Raw genomic sequence first — 13,594 nt, forward strand, 5'->3', positions numbered from 1 at the left:
CGTTACCCTATGTTGTGAAGTAAATACTAGATTTAAAAAAGGAACGCAACTGCAAATTGTAAATTTGCGTTCGGCAAAATCTTGCAAACTTTGAGCAGTTGAATTTTTTATTTACATCGTTTTATAAGTTAAAAAATTTTACAATTTACAAATAAATATACATTTGCAATTTCATTTGTACAGGTAAATCGCAATAATTATATGTATTTACAACTATTACGAAAATGTATGTATAAATATATATGCATATATCAATGCATATATTTAAAGTACAATAAATAAAAGTGGCAATCTAGCGGAATGCATAAACCCATTTGATGCCGATACGGCAGCAAAATCACCCTTAAATTCAATGCTGCATCTTGTTCTTATTCTCTATGGTCAAAACGCTGCCAACTCGACGACGATCAAAGAATGGCGTAGGCTCGTGCAGCGCTCCAATGGCGGTAACAGCTGCAAATCCCCCGTCGCCGGGATTATCACTCATTTTATGGCCAACTTTACGCAGATAATCGATAATCTCAGTCTTAACTTCCAACTCGTAATCGACGATCATGGGTATCAGCTGATGGTGCAGGCGTCCATCATTTATCGCTTCCAAGAGGCCTTCATTTCGTATGAGATACTTCATAATAACCTAAAAGCAATAAGTAAAAAATCGATTATTGCACAATATCGATTTACTTCAGAGCAGTGCGTCAAGGTGGCAGCTGTTCAATGAGCCTGTTATGTTGGCTGCGACAAATTCCATATTGAAAGAAGTCATAAAGTTACACATACGCACCGCTGCCACGCTGGTTGTGATCTTGGTGCCGCCAGCAGCACCGACTAGCATGCGCACATCGCCATTGCCATCGACAATAATTGCGGGATTCATGGAGGACATGGGCCTCTTGTGTGGATAAATGTAGTTGGCTGGCGACGACGGTACCCCAAAGCCGTTAATAACTCCCGGCGTGGAGAAATCATCCATCTCGTCATTCAAAATGATACCTGTTTGGGGCGAAGCCACCTTGCAGCCAAAACTGTAGAATTTTTTTAGTATAAACTACGATGAAGGAAATGAAAACATTATTTTGATATAAATGTGTACTCACTAGTTATTGATGGTGCTGGTTATGGATATAGCATCGCCATTGCTTGCCAACACATTCATGTGAGCGGTGCCGTGATCGGGTTCTACCGTGAAATTGGCACCATAGAAGATATGATCCTGTGAGGTTTTATCATCATCAATCAAGCTACGCACGCTATTCACCAGCTCTACGCTGAGCAACTTCTCCAATTTATCCTTTATATCCGGCCCATATTCGGGATCGTTCTCATAGTCACCCAAATTGGATCGCTGTCCATACGCATGCTTGAAGCTCTCGATGGCACGATGCCAGTAGATGCCCTCATTATCCGAATACAATTCATTCATCACATTCAGTATAAAGGCCAGTATTGGACCGCTCGATGGTAAAGGGGTCGTATACAAAGTGAAGCCGCCGGTGACATTAGCCGAAATGTGGCCATCGCTCTCCCACCGCACCCTGAAACCGATTAACCGGACAAATGAGAGGATTTGTATTAAAGAGTGTATCCGAAATCAAATTGAATGTGATTTCAAATGTAACTAGAAATATTATTATTATTAATAATAATAATATTATTTAATTTGAAAATAAGACTCCTTTAAGGCTGAGAGACTAGTTTACGTAGAAATAGACAAAGGGACAGACAGGCTGTCTGGCATTTAACAAAAAATGCTGGACTGTCTGTTTGACATTTAGAAGTAGTCTTTGTTGGCTGTGATACTTGCTTGTAATTCTTCAGATCATCCACAGTTATGATGCCGCCCAGCTTGTTGATGTCCTCGACAAACTTCACACCAGTCTCGCCACCATAGTAAAACTCGCCGGCGCCATTGTTGGCGATACGCTCCAGCGTATTGGCCAGAGTAGGCCGCTTCATATAGTCATGCTCCACATACGGATCGCCCTGCGCATTGAGAAACATATCGGATAGTCCGGGATCGTTTTTGATTTGCGTTAGCTTCGACTTGATGGCCGCAGCCAGATAACGGGACACGACATGACCATCGCGTGCCATCCGAATCGATGGTTGGAATAGATTCTTCCAAGGGAGTCGACCATATTTCTGATGCATCTCCCAATAGCCAAGTATCTCACCGGGCACCGCACCTGCCATTACCCCGGTCACCTCCTTGCTACCGATAAACATGTCCTTGTGTGCTGCCGCTGGCGCCGATTCGCGTGCAATTATCGTCTCCACTTTGCGGGTGCGTCGCGTATAGATCGTTGCAACAAATCCGCCGCCAATGCCCATCGAATGAGGTAGCATGATGCCCTCGCAGAGTAGTGTCGCAATTGCCGCATCCACCGCAGAGCCACCATCTTCAAGCATGGTGCCACCGACTTCGGCACAGCCAATTCCATTGGAAACGACAGCTCCGGTTATATAGCGTTTATCCTGCGATCTCAAGCCAAAGACAAGTCCCAGAGTCAAAGCAGTGACTATCAGTAGGATAATTATTAGCCATATAAGGTACTTCTTATTGAACGGCAGTCTACAATCCAAAAACAATAAAGAACACGCATTAAATTTAAAGGCGATACTTTCATTTCTGTTTATTCAGTGACTCGCCAAAAGCCCAACTGAAGTGCCAGTAAGTGCCATAACCGGGGTTTGGTTAATTGCCCAGTTCTGATTAGGCTTCTCAAGTTTGTCCACTTCAACGCGTAAAAATATTTCATTTTGATTTGTTGCTGTTACTCATTTGACAAAAACTCACCGCTAAGTACTAGTTTGGGACACGAATTGAATGGAAACCAACAGAGCATTATTTATTGTGAGCCCCAAAGCATGCTCAGAGTACTTCACTGGGAATTTTGTAAAAATAATCTGTTCAATACAAATGTCGGCTTACACATACAATGAGTAAATTGTGTATGGCCTGTTTCGATTTTGTATAGTCAGTTGTGAATTCATTTTTAAGCTTTTGATTCGCCCTTTTATGCAATCTTTCTGAATTCCATTGCAATTTTCGGTGTGTCAACAACATGCCAACAATACTATTTTAAAAGTTCATTATTTCCATTACTCCATCTTTCCTTTCACTGAATCAAAGGATAGAATTCGTGATTTCAATAATAATTCAGAAACTCAATACTATATGAGGTTCCATACTCTAAATTGCACATACATCGAATGTCAAATTCATCAAAATTAAACTCATTGAGCAATTATAAATAATCCACAAATTTCTCAGCTACAATTTATTATCGTCATTATCAAGTCATATAGTCATAAGTATCATGCTTGGGAATTTAGCTGGTCATTCTTGAAGTTCCCGCGTATACAAATTAGCCATAATACCATTATGTCTAACGGTTATCAGTGCAGGCTTTTTAGTTTTGTTTGTATGAATGTATATGTTTCTGTCATAAAACTCGACAACTCGTTCAATTATCTTGCAATTTTCTACAAAAACGGCTAGTTTTATAATTCGCACACATCAAATAGATTTATGATAGATAAAGACAGTATATCTCCTAGTCGAGCTATCGCTCTATCTTTCTCTCACCCTCTCTTTCTTTTCTGATTGCCCAAAATATATATTATGTTTTATATATATAATATATTTTAATGAATTATTAATCAACTGTATACATTTTTATCAAAATCGGATGAGAAACACATGTCTTAACCCAAGTGGTATTTCCACATTTATTTAGCATATATCGAAACATATCGGTTTCCGATGGCAATAAAAGCCACAAATCTGTGACTGAAAAATGTGCCAAAAACCCAAAAGTGCTTTACACTACTCTTCACAACGGGAGGATTCGAGTCCCTGGCGGTTTTTGCACATCAGTGCTTACAGCGGGTCCCACTGTAAAACACTATTCAGTCTTGTCAGATTAAGATTGGGACATTTCTGCAGATCATTGTCGAACGTCATAGGCCAGTCATAATTGCGGCCCAATGGATTAAAAGTTGTATATAATGATAATGTATTTATGTATTTATTATGCCAATTTAAGATGTAATTTTTTTTATTAGCAGCTTTTCGGTTATTTCAGCAGTCAGCGGTAGTCGCCATTTATTTATTTATAAGCGGTGCCATTTGATCGAAAATATGTGCTTCTATAAAAATCGTATCGTGTTCCAGTAATTAGTACATTATAAACCGTAACTTGGCAATTGATGTTTTGGTCTTAAAAGTCCAAAGTCTAAAAATAGTTTTGCATTCAGTTGATCGAGCGATCGACAGTTCGTTCTGGTACTGCACAGTAAAGCATCCCAACTTTCTTACTTCGGAATGAATGCAAAGCTTAAAAATAAATTAGCAAAAATGTAAAAATTGAAACAGAAGTATATGCATCAAAATGGTCATGCTCATATTATATATATTTTAAGCCTTAGTAAAATGTTTAGCATATTTTGCGCTCGAAATATTTATTTGCCATAAAAATAAGTTGAGAATGTGACGACCCCACAGTCGTATAATATACATACTTCATAGTAAGGCTATAGACCCGGCTAAAATATTATACTATAATTGCTAATACTAGTTAATTGAACATGTTTTTCCTTCATTGGAATTGAACAGTTGAATAAAAATGCTGTCTTGTTTTTTACTCTGCTTAAAATTACTTAAAAGATATACATTTTAGAGCAGTAAGATTGTGTTAAATATTTGCTGGCGAAGAACAGCTGGACTCTAAATAAATAATAACAAAAACTTAAGCAAAACATTTTGCTGTTCCATAATTTACTCTGTGTCTCTCTCTCTCACTTCTGTATGATTACCTCTCTTTGTTAGTCAGATCACTCAACCCACAAATCGACAGGTTTAAGCTTGGGTTTTATTTTAATATTTTTTCCTTTGTGTTTTTTTTTTCAATCGGTAATTTATTCAAGCGTTTTGTTTTCACGGTTTGAAAAAAAAAGTATATAATTTGTGGTGTTTATGGCCAGCTACGTGCAATCGGGTCAATGTTATTGGCAGAAAACAAATAAATGAACATCTGACTGATAAATTGCACATTTTTAATTAGGAGTGTGAATTTGGGGGAAACACACAACGGAACAGAGAAAAAATGCTTGCCACCAACGTGATAATGTCAAATTGTTAATTATTTACAATCTACGGTGAGTTTATCTACTTTACCATATTTTGAAATTATAAACCGATTAGCGCTTTTCTTACTAAATTGCCGCTTTGCTTATCTAAATCTTATCGGGACTTGAGCATGCCCTATATCCATAAATGGCTTTATTTTTAAATTTCAACTCTCGCAAATAACATTCTGATGTCAATATTGGTTCAATATACTTCGATATCTCAAGTTGGGCCAATATAAATATAACGTGCAAAGATGGGATAAAGTGCAAGGCGAAAGAAGACGCATAACAGTTTACTCCCTCAGTTTGTCAATTCGTCGTTCAGTCCGTCATCCAATTGAGAGTTGCTAGAACATTGATTACATGGAACGTTTTAATTAGTATGAATGCTGCGATCACAACTGCTGAGTAATTAAATACCCTGTAATTTACACTTCGACTTCCGTTGAGGGACTGGGTTTGCACTGCGGAATACCATAGAATTAATGCCAAATTTAATATAAAAATTTTACTATTTCAATAGTTTTATTGCTGTAAGCGAAAAGCGCCTAATCACTTTCAAAGTAGTTTAAGTTTTAATATACTCGTAAGCAACCCCATCACTCAGAATTATTTGAGAGAACAATGAGAAGTTTCGTAGTACAGGGAAAACAATCACAACAGGGAAAACAATCAACTAACTTATCGGGTATGTTCTTATCACTTGTTGATAAGGTAAAATGAGCAAAAATAAAGTCTGATTTTCAAGACACAATTTCTTTCTACTGAATACTGTAATGAGAAACCCATTACAAGAGTTGTGTTGTATCACAAATTAAATCACATTAGATGCGCAAAGTCTTTAAGAGTGTTACGAATTAAGTACAATTTTTAAAAATGTGTGCAACGAATTTACAAAGGTCATGATTAGATATTCTACAATGGTTTTTTCTTATATATATATTTATTTATTCTAATAGTTTCACGTTTGCTTAGGCATCTTGGAAAAGCTATCGAAAGTTAGGTCTTCATCAGATTTTCTTTTATTGCTTTAATTATAAATATTGTTAATTAATTTAACGAAAGGCTTTACACTTTGAAATACTAAATACTATTGATTAAATATAAAATATTTCAAATATTACGATATTCACAGATATATTTGAAAGGGGTTTCAAAGAATTAATGTTCAAAAGTATTTCCATAATCTACTGCGAATATAGCATTTGAAAATTCCTATTCTTGTGTCAGGAAATTCCAAATAGTTATGACGAATATGTAAAACACAAATAACACGCTTACCTCATTTTGTAAAAATATTAATATTTCAACTAGACTCAATTAGATTCTCAAATTTAACAGCTGAACGTAGAAGCGATTTTATCAAAACTATCACGTTCGAGCATTGACCGCCTTCGTATTAAAAAAAAAAATAATCACAAATGTAAAAACAAAAAAAAACTAAAGCAATACAAATAAAAACATTGAATTCGCGCACAAGAGAAATGTAAATATTAAATACAAATACAAATAAATCGAACAACTGCAAATCAAATTTCGAGCACCAGGACAAGCTGGTCGCAAAATTGTGTAACACGCGGCAGACCAAGCAGCTAACTAACTGAACACCTGTAGAGTTCGACTGCGACTGATGAGGCGTGGAGACGCCCGATGCCGCATTGCAGCTTTGCTTCAGTTCAACTCATTTCGATTCGATTCGATTCAATTTTGCTTTCGTTTTTATTCATTTTTGTAGTGTTATTTTGCTATTATGTGCATATGTATATGTCACATATTAAACAAACTGTTCTTTATCGAAACAGTCAGTAAAACTTACAATCACACTCACACATACACACCTACACAAATGCATGGATAACCACTGAGAGACGCTCGGATCTTTACGCTCTTTATTTCAAATTAGTCGCAGTGTAAGCTTTGCGGAAAAAAATGAGAACGATAGTACCGCAGGTACATTTGCTAACACACACTCACACTCGCATACACACTCGCATACACACACACATACACACACACATACATATATAAATCAGCTATGTAAATACGAAAATATGTATTTCTGCAAAGCTTAAGTCGTGCTTTGCACACAGCTGTTATTTGAATACAGTGTTGTCGGACAGACAATAGTTAAGTACAGCCACCCACACATAAATACATTCATACATATATATAACTTGCCTAACAAACAGTTGTTTTTGAATATAAATTCAAATTACTACAGGGTGTCAATTAAAAAGTGTTCGAAAAATGAATGGATGTATGTATATTCTTGGCCAACACAATGATCTCTGGGTGGATGTAGCCAAGTTCATGGCAGAGTATAAGGTTGGATAATAAGTCCATGTAAGCTGGGTACAGGGTATGACCTAGTCAGGCACAGCGCGCCTACCTATTTTATTTGTACAGATGAGTTGACAGCTGCTGTGGGGATTATTAAAATTCATTTCAATTATTCGGAAAAACCAATAGAAAAAGAACATTATCCACAACAACAAAAATCGCCAGTACATTCCAGACTAAAATTCCAAATTCATTTTAAAAAATATAACCAAATAATTAACGATCCGCGATTTTCACAGCTTACTCAATGACTAAACAACAAAAATATTGCAATTGCCTATATAATTATAATATGGTGAAAGATGTCGTCACCTGCTACACCTACAACCAATAACAGACTCCAGAATTTAAGGTAATAAAAAATAATAACTGTGTTATGTTTATATGCTTGTGTATCGTTTAATATTTTATCACAGAAATTTTATAACATAATTTGTTTGCATGCAATTGCAAATAAAGATTTCATGATTTGAGGGTTTGTGTGACTGTTAACTGTTTACTGTTAACTGTTAATTTGAGCGCCAACAATCTACTCCAATTGCACGAAAAATATGTTTATCATCCGATGTGTTGTTGTTGTTGTGGTTTTTATTGTGGTTAACGCCAACGGCCCAGGGGGCCAGCAACTTTAACGGTGTATTTGGTTGTTCGCCTTCTGGCCTTGAGGAGCTGCTGCTGCTGCTGCTGCTGCTCCTGCTCAATCATTTTAATCGCATCCGGGCCGAGTGCCACATAAGGCATACTCGGATCAGCCACAAGTTGATGCAGCGGCAACACTTGACTCTTGGGCAGACACCGGAACGACGGCAGAGGGGCGTTCTTCTTCTCGTGGGCGAGATCCGTGTAGCCGAGCTTGCGCCGCTGCTGCGGCGTTATCTTGGTGCAATGGCACAGCTGATGGATGCGCATCGCTCGCTCCAGATCAAAAATGCGATCACAGAACTTGCACTGTTTGTTATCTACTTTAGCTGTGGCCCTCTTAACGGTCTCCCGCATCCGACGTTCCCGGAAGCGCACCTTGAAATCGTCGTCGTGGATGCGCCGATGCGCCCCCAACAGCGACTTAATGTGGAATCTGGCGCCGCACGAGCTGCAGCTGTAGGTGGGCCTGTTCAGTTGCTTAAGTGCGCCCACCTGGATGCGTCGATTCCCGACCCCGTTACCCTTCCCCTGTTGTAGTTGGTGCTCGAACTCCATCTGCAATTTGCGTACCTCATCCTCATCCTCATCCCCATCCTCTACGTCATCGTCATCGTCATCGTCATCGTCATCGTCATCTTCGCGTGGCGAGAGGCCGTTGCGACGGGGGGACTGCAACCGAGCTGCACACATTTGTTAGACAATATTTTATGATTTCAATTGGGGTTCACAAAGAGTTAATCATTCAAAAACAAGAGTTTAAAATTACTGCATTTTAAATTTAATAATTTGAATCCATTTGATTCGTATTAAAAGAGGGTTGTAATTCGAAACTAGCAAACCCAAACCAAATAACACCGAAAAGTTCGATAATCAATTAGCATGCCTTACTCACTGGGCATGGCTGGAGTCCTTATGCGTGTTTGCGGCATGTTTATTGCGCCTTCCTTAAATTTCGATGGCGTTCCTTGTTTGTTAAGATGCTTGCCCCGATGAAGGTGACTACTCCCGCTCCCTCCCCCAATGCCAATGATGCCTTCCTCGCTGGAACGCTTCCCGCGTAGTCTGTCAACGGGATCGTGATTTGATTCGGAGAGATACTTCAACGTGTGCTCTAATGATTTGCGGGCGTCTCCGACGTCTGCTTCTAAATTGTCGCACGATGTCATTTTAGTGGCACGCACAAATTGAGTGGATTTGTTGTGTTTCATTTCGACCTATGGTTATTATGTGTGTAAAGAAATTTCTTATTATGTGGTTCACTTTTTCCAGATTAAAAAATATATTTTAAGAATTTCTTTGTATTTCTTCACCTCTCCAAGAGTAAAAAATATAGTTTTGACAAATATACAAATTCAACGCATGCTGAATTCAATGTGAACAATTTGAACTGTGGCAGTGTTCAACAATGTTGCAAACCACAATTTTGATACGTATAGCGAAGTACAGATGGCGCTGTAGTTGGTAATTCTTAAAAACTAGTATTTATTAATTTAAAAGCTCTGAAAACTCACAAAAATGACTTGGTCTAGTTATTGAAAGTCTCAAATTTAACTTATTAACTTTTCTGTGTTATATTAGATAAAATAATATTTGCATCTATTTGGCTCTCTCGTAGCTCAGATTACGTTACGTTGCTCCCTATGCGCTTATGTTGCTCACTTTTGCGCTAACGCACTCTGGTTATTTAGGTGCTTTGTACTTACGGTTGGCCGCGTGTGTTTTTTTTGGCAGCCAAAAAATAAAAGTTATTGCAAACTGCACGAAGTTGACAAAAAGTTTGCGATTTTACCAATTAAACACATTTTTTTTTTAGTGCTACTGTTGTTTGATATTGCAGCATTTGGAATATGAGTGATACTAGGGATCAAATTTTGGAACAGATTAAATTGCAAGGCGATCTCGTACGTCAGCTGAAAGCATCGAAGGAATCCAAAGAGAAGGTCAGAAACACAATATACAGCATTTGTAGCCATACATACAACATACAAACTTATATATATATATATATGTAAATAAGTATATATGCATACATAAAGGCAAAGCCCCAATCTATGAATTTACGTACTTTGAAACAATTGCATTCATGCATTTGAGCCAGTCCTGCATTCGCAATTTTAATTGTGTATTTCATCAGCTGTACACATCATTCTTTTTTTTTTTGGGAACGCAACATAATGACAACATTACTCAGCTTAGCATTGGATTTCCCCCATTTTGTGGTCTTTTGGTGCGCTGGCAGCTTCTAAATGTTGAATTTCAGCTCTGTAATTAGATTGCACGCACATAACAGAGAGCTTAATTGGCATCGATGGCAGCAACAAACCATAAAGCACAACTTTCACATTAGCGTCTCTTTTTATTTTTGTTGTTGCTGTTGTGCACTCTCAAATGATACTATGAATCAGAGTTTGCTCTTTCAAATTAAGTCGGTCAATCAGCATTTTGCTTTTTCGTCTCCTCATCTGCTCGTTCACCTTTAATGCTTTGCCCCTTTTTTACTACCGAGAGTTATTTGTTGTTGTTATTGTGTCTTTTTAATATTTATCAAGCAAGAAGAAGCAATGCAAAGCACAAAGCTACTTCGAACCAGCTTGACAACAAATATTGATGACGCTGCCTCCCTCTCCAATGTTACAGTAATCGTATTGATTGCGCTCATTGCAATCAAATGGTGAATCAGTTGTTATTTTACGCTATTCACATTTTATCGATACATCGATATTTAAAACGGCTTTTAAATAGCCTTCAAATATAAAATAGATTTTGGAATTATACTTAACACTTAAACAGAAAAACAAACATCACCTATTTTCCATTATACACACAAAAAATTAACTTATTCCGTAATCAATGGGAAATTGTTTACAAATCGCAGAGTTAGAAAAAATAGGAAAGTGCAAATTGAAACTCTAATCTAATTTTTCCTAATTGTTGTTGTTGTCTGTTAGATTTAATAAAAAGTAATTGCAAAAAAGAAACTAAACAATTACCATATTTAAAAGCAATCGAAATTATAAAAGTAAAAGTCAAAAGCAAAATGTTGCGTTCGATTGGTCGCCAGTGGCGCTGTAGTGCTGCGTTTCCGTGCCTCTGCTTTGGCCCTGCCATCCGGCACCTGCCGCTGGCGCCATCTAGCGCGGGACGCGCGATGTCAACAACAAAAGTTGGTCAACAATTGAAAGCACAACAACAAGAACAATTACAAGATCAACAACATCAAGAAATACATAAGGTTAGCATCTGAAATTACGCACAAATCATTTAATCTGAAATTTTGTTATCCATTGCAGATCGATGAGGAGGTGTCGCGCCTACTGGCTCTGAAGGCCACACTCGGCGGCGATGCCACGCCTGCCAACCAAAAGTTCACCTTGAAAACTCCGAAAGGTACGCGGGACTACGCGCCCCAGCAGATGACGCTACGACAGGGTGTCCTGGATAAGATTGTTCAGGTGTTCAAGCGGCATGGCGGCGAGGCCATCGATACGCCCGTCTTTGAGCTAAAGGTGAGAAACGTGAACGGGAGAGCTATGCCCGAAATCCGAAATACGAAATCCTTAACTGTATAATCATATAACCATTTGCAGGAGGTGCTAACGGGCAAATACGGCGAGGACTCGAAGCTCATTTACGATCTGAAGGATCAGGGTGGTGAGATCTTATCAATGCGCTACGATCTGACCGTTCCACTGGCTCGCTATCTGGCCATGAACAAGATATCCAGCATTAAGCGCTATCACATCGCCAAGGTCTATCGGCGCGATAATCCAGCGATGACACGCGGTCGCTATCGCGAGTTCTATCAGTGTGATTTCGATATTGCCGGCACCTATGATCCGATGCTGGCGGATGCCGAGTGCGTTAAGATTGTTGCCGAAATACTGAATACTCTGGACATTGGTGACTATGTGATTAAGCTCAATCATCGCCAGCTACTCGACGGCATGTTTGAGGCATGCGGCGTGCCAGCAAACTGCTTCCGAGCCATCTGCTCTGCGGTCGACAAATTGGATAAGGTAACATTTGTGAATATATAAATATGTATATGTATAGATTTTTAGAAATATATTTACATATTTATTGCAGTCACCCTGGGAGGATGTGCGGAAGGAGATGGTGGAGGAGAAGGGTCTAGATGGCGCTACGGCCGACAAAATCGGGGAATATGTGCGTCTCAGTGGAGGAGCCGACCTTGTTGAGCAGCTGCTGGCCGATCCTAAATTGAAAGCGGTTCCCAATGCAGTCAAGGGACTCGAGGGCATGCAGCTGCTGCTCAAATACTGTGCACTCTTTGGACTTGAGCAGCGCATCAGCTTCGATTTGAGTCTGGCGCGCGGCCTCGACTACTATACGGGTGTCATCTACGAGGGTGTTCTCAAGGTGGATCCAAGCCCTGCTGGCTCACCAGCTAAATCGTCGCAGAATGGCGAGCAAGCGATGGAGCAGGGTGGCACCGTTGGCTCCGTGGCCGGTGGTGGTCGGTATGATAATCTGGTTGGCATGTTCGATCCTCGGGGCAAGGCTGTGCCCTGTGTGGGCGTCTCAATCGGCGTGGAACGCATCTTCTCAGTGCTGGAGGCTAAATTTGCCGCCAGCAAGGTGAAGCTGCGGACCAGCGATGTTGAGGTGTATGTCGCCTCCGCCCACAAGGGCTTACACGAGCAGCGACTGCGTGTGCTTAACCAGCTCTGGGATGCGGGCATCAAGGTGAGTGGCTCTTGTCAAGCATTTGATGAACCCTTTTGTGCCTAACCCATTTGTATCTATACGCAGGCGGAGCATTCTTACAAGCTAAATCCGAAGCTGTTGGCCCAGTTGCAGCACTGCGAGGAGCATCAAATACCCTTGGCCATTGTACTGGGCGACTCCGAGCTGGCTCAGGGAATCGTCAAGCTACGCGAGGTGACCACGCGGCAGGAGTCCAGTGTGCCGCTGGTCGAGCTGCCCGACGAGATTCGTCGCAGGCTGCAGAAATAGCTAAATTATCGATCTAATCGGCAAATCCTCGCAACTTTCGATATTACAACTATTCTAAGATTTTTTTTGTTTTGTTTTTACATCATTTGTCAATGCATCAAATGTTTTGTATTTGCTCTCGTCTGCTGCGCCTTTCAGTGGAGGCATCCATGTGCTACTATGTTATACGAACTTACCACTTATTTGTGAGAATTAGTTATAGCAAATTTATACCAAAACTGAAGAATTCAAATAAACTACAAAAGTATTCGCATTAAACAAAAACAAACTTACCCATTTTCTATAAAAATATTAATTTAAAAAAAACCATAACTTCTCCATAAGGGAGAAGTTATCTGGTTTCTTGCCTCAGGTTGCACTTCCTGTGCGGTGTTTTCACACAAGCTTCTCATATGTCTGGCAAGAAGCCGGTGCAGTTCATCGCAGAGGCCGTTGCGTAGAGTGGGCCTCCTAACTGTTAAAATTTCCATTTGTGTATTTTTGTATGTGTGTGTTTTGTTAT

The 13,594-nt window shown here is 39.4% G+C and overlaps 3 protein-coding genes and 1 long non-coding RNA gene across 6 annotated transcripts; 1 reads left to right on the forward strand and 3 right to left on the reverse strand.

Moving 5' to 3' along the window:
• Positions 1-31: 31 nt before the first annotated feature.
• Positions 32-6,757, reverse strand: LOC6565188 (scoloptoxin SSD14). Its single transcript, XM_001990936.2, has 5 exons — positions 6,415-6,757; positions 1,805-2,572; positions 1,098-1,535; positions 785-1,025; positions 32-637 (listed from the first exon to the last, which is right to left on the reverse strand). Exons 1-5 carry the CDS (start codon positions 6,417-6,419, stop codon positions 350-352), a joined length of 1,740 nt encoding a protein of 579 aa, XP_001990972.1. The 5' UTR covers positions 6,420-6,757; the 3' UTR covers positions 32-349.
• Positions 4,777-6,087, reverse strand: LOC122322557. The gene is made up of 3 exons (XR_006246691.1): positions 5,815-6,087; positions 5,554-5,597; positions 4,777-5,480 (listed from the first exon to the last, which is right to left on the reverse strand). It is a non-coding gene; the product is annotated as an uncharacterized LOC122322557 (long non-coding RNA).
• Positions 6,758-7,852: 1,095 nt separating the features above from the next.
• On the reverse strand, positions 7,853-10,219 carry LOC6570901. The gene is made up of 3 exons (XM_001997075.3): positions 10,181-10,219; positions 9,008-9,329; positions 7,853-8,795 (listed from the first exon to the last, which is right to left on the reverse strand). The coding sequence occupies exons 1-3, from the start codon at positions 10,202-10,204 to the stop codon at positions 8,071-8,073; spliced, it is 1,071 nt and encodes a 356-aa protein (XP_001997111.3). The 5' UTR covers positions 10,205-10,219; the 3' UTR covers positions 7,853-8,070.
• On the forward strand, positions 9,804-13,360 carry LOC6570902 (histidine--tRNA ligase). Of its 3 annotated transcripts, XM_032742289.1 has the most exons (6): positions 9,878-10,056; positions 11,238-11,347; positions 11,406-11,621; positions 11,703-12,131; positions 12,202-12,822; positions 12,889-13,360. In XM_032742289.1, exons 1-6 carry the CDS (start codon positions 9,963-9,965, stop codon positions 13,090-13,092), a joined length of 1,674 nt encoding a protein of 557 aa, XP_032598180.1. In that variant the 5' UTR covers positions 9,878-9,962; the 3' UTR covers positions 13,093-13,360. The 3 variants fall into 3 exon arrangements, with proteins under 3 accessions (XP_001997112.1, XP_032598180.1, XP_032598179.1); XM_001997076.2 differs by lacking the exon at positions 11,238-11,347 and having other exon boundaries at positions 9,804-10,055; XM_032742288.1 differs by lacking the exon at positions 9,878-10,056 and having other exon boundaries at positions 11,127-11,347.
• The last annotated feature ends 234 nt before the right edge of the window (positions 13,361-13,594 follow it).

Source organism: Drosophila grimshawi, unplaced genomic scaffold (assembly GCF_018153295.1).
Source record: "Drosophila grimshawi isolate 15287-2541.00 unplaced genomic scaffold, ASM1815329v1 contig_1006, whole genome shotgun sequence".
NCBI classification, from domain to species: Eukaryota; Metazoa; Arthropoda; class Insecta; order Diptera; family Drosophilidae; genus Drosophila; species Drosophila grimshawi.

Excerpts from the sequence above, each read along its gene's own strand:
- LOC6565188 (XM_001990936.2), bottom strand. Across the intron at positions 1,026-1,097 it reads ACCAGCACCATCAATAACTA|TTTTGGCTGCAAGGTGGCTT; the intron begins GTGAGTACACAT and ends AAAATTCTACAG. Across the intron at positions 638-784 it reads TCACAACCAGCGTGGCAGCG|GTTATTATGAAGTATCTCAT; the intron begins GTGCGTATGTGT and ends TATTGCTTTTAG.
- LOC6570902 (XM_032742289.1), top strand. The coding sequence starts at position 9,963 with ATGAGTGATACTAGGGATCAAATTTTGGAACAGATTAAATTGCAAGGC. Across the intron at positions 11,622-11,702 it reads CGCCCGTCTTTGAGCTAAAG|GAGGTGCTAACGGGCAAATA; the intron begins GTGAGAAACGTG and ends AACCATTTGCAG. Across the intron at positions 12,132-12,201 it reads CGGTCGACAAATTGGATAAG|TCACCCTGGGAGGATGTGCG; the intron begins GTAACATTTGTG and ends TATTTATTGCAG.
- LOC6570901 (XM_001997075.3), bottom strand. The coding sequence starts at position 10,204 with ATGCATGAATGCAATTGTTTCAAA. Across the intron at positions 9,330-10,180 it reads ATGAATGCAATTGTTTCAAA|GTCGAAATGAAACACAACAA; the intron begins GTACGTAAATTC and ends TAATAACCATAG. Across the intron at positions 8,796-9,007 it reads AAGGACTCCAGCCATGCCCA|CTCGGTTGCAGTCCCCCCGT; the intron begins GTGAGTAAGGCA and ends AAATGTGTGCAG.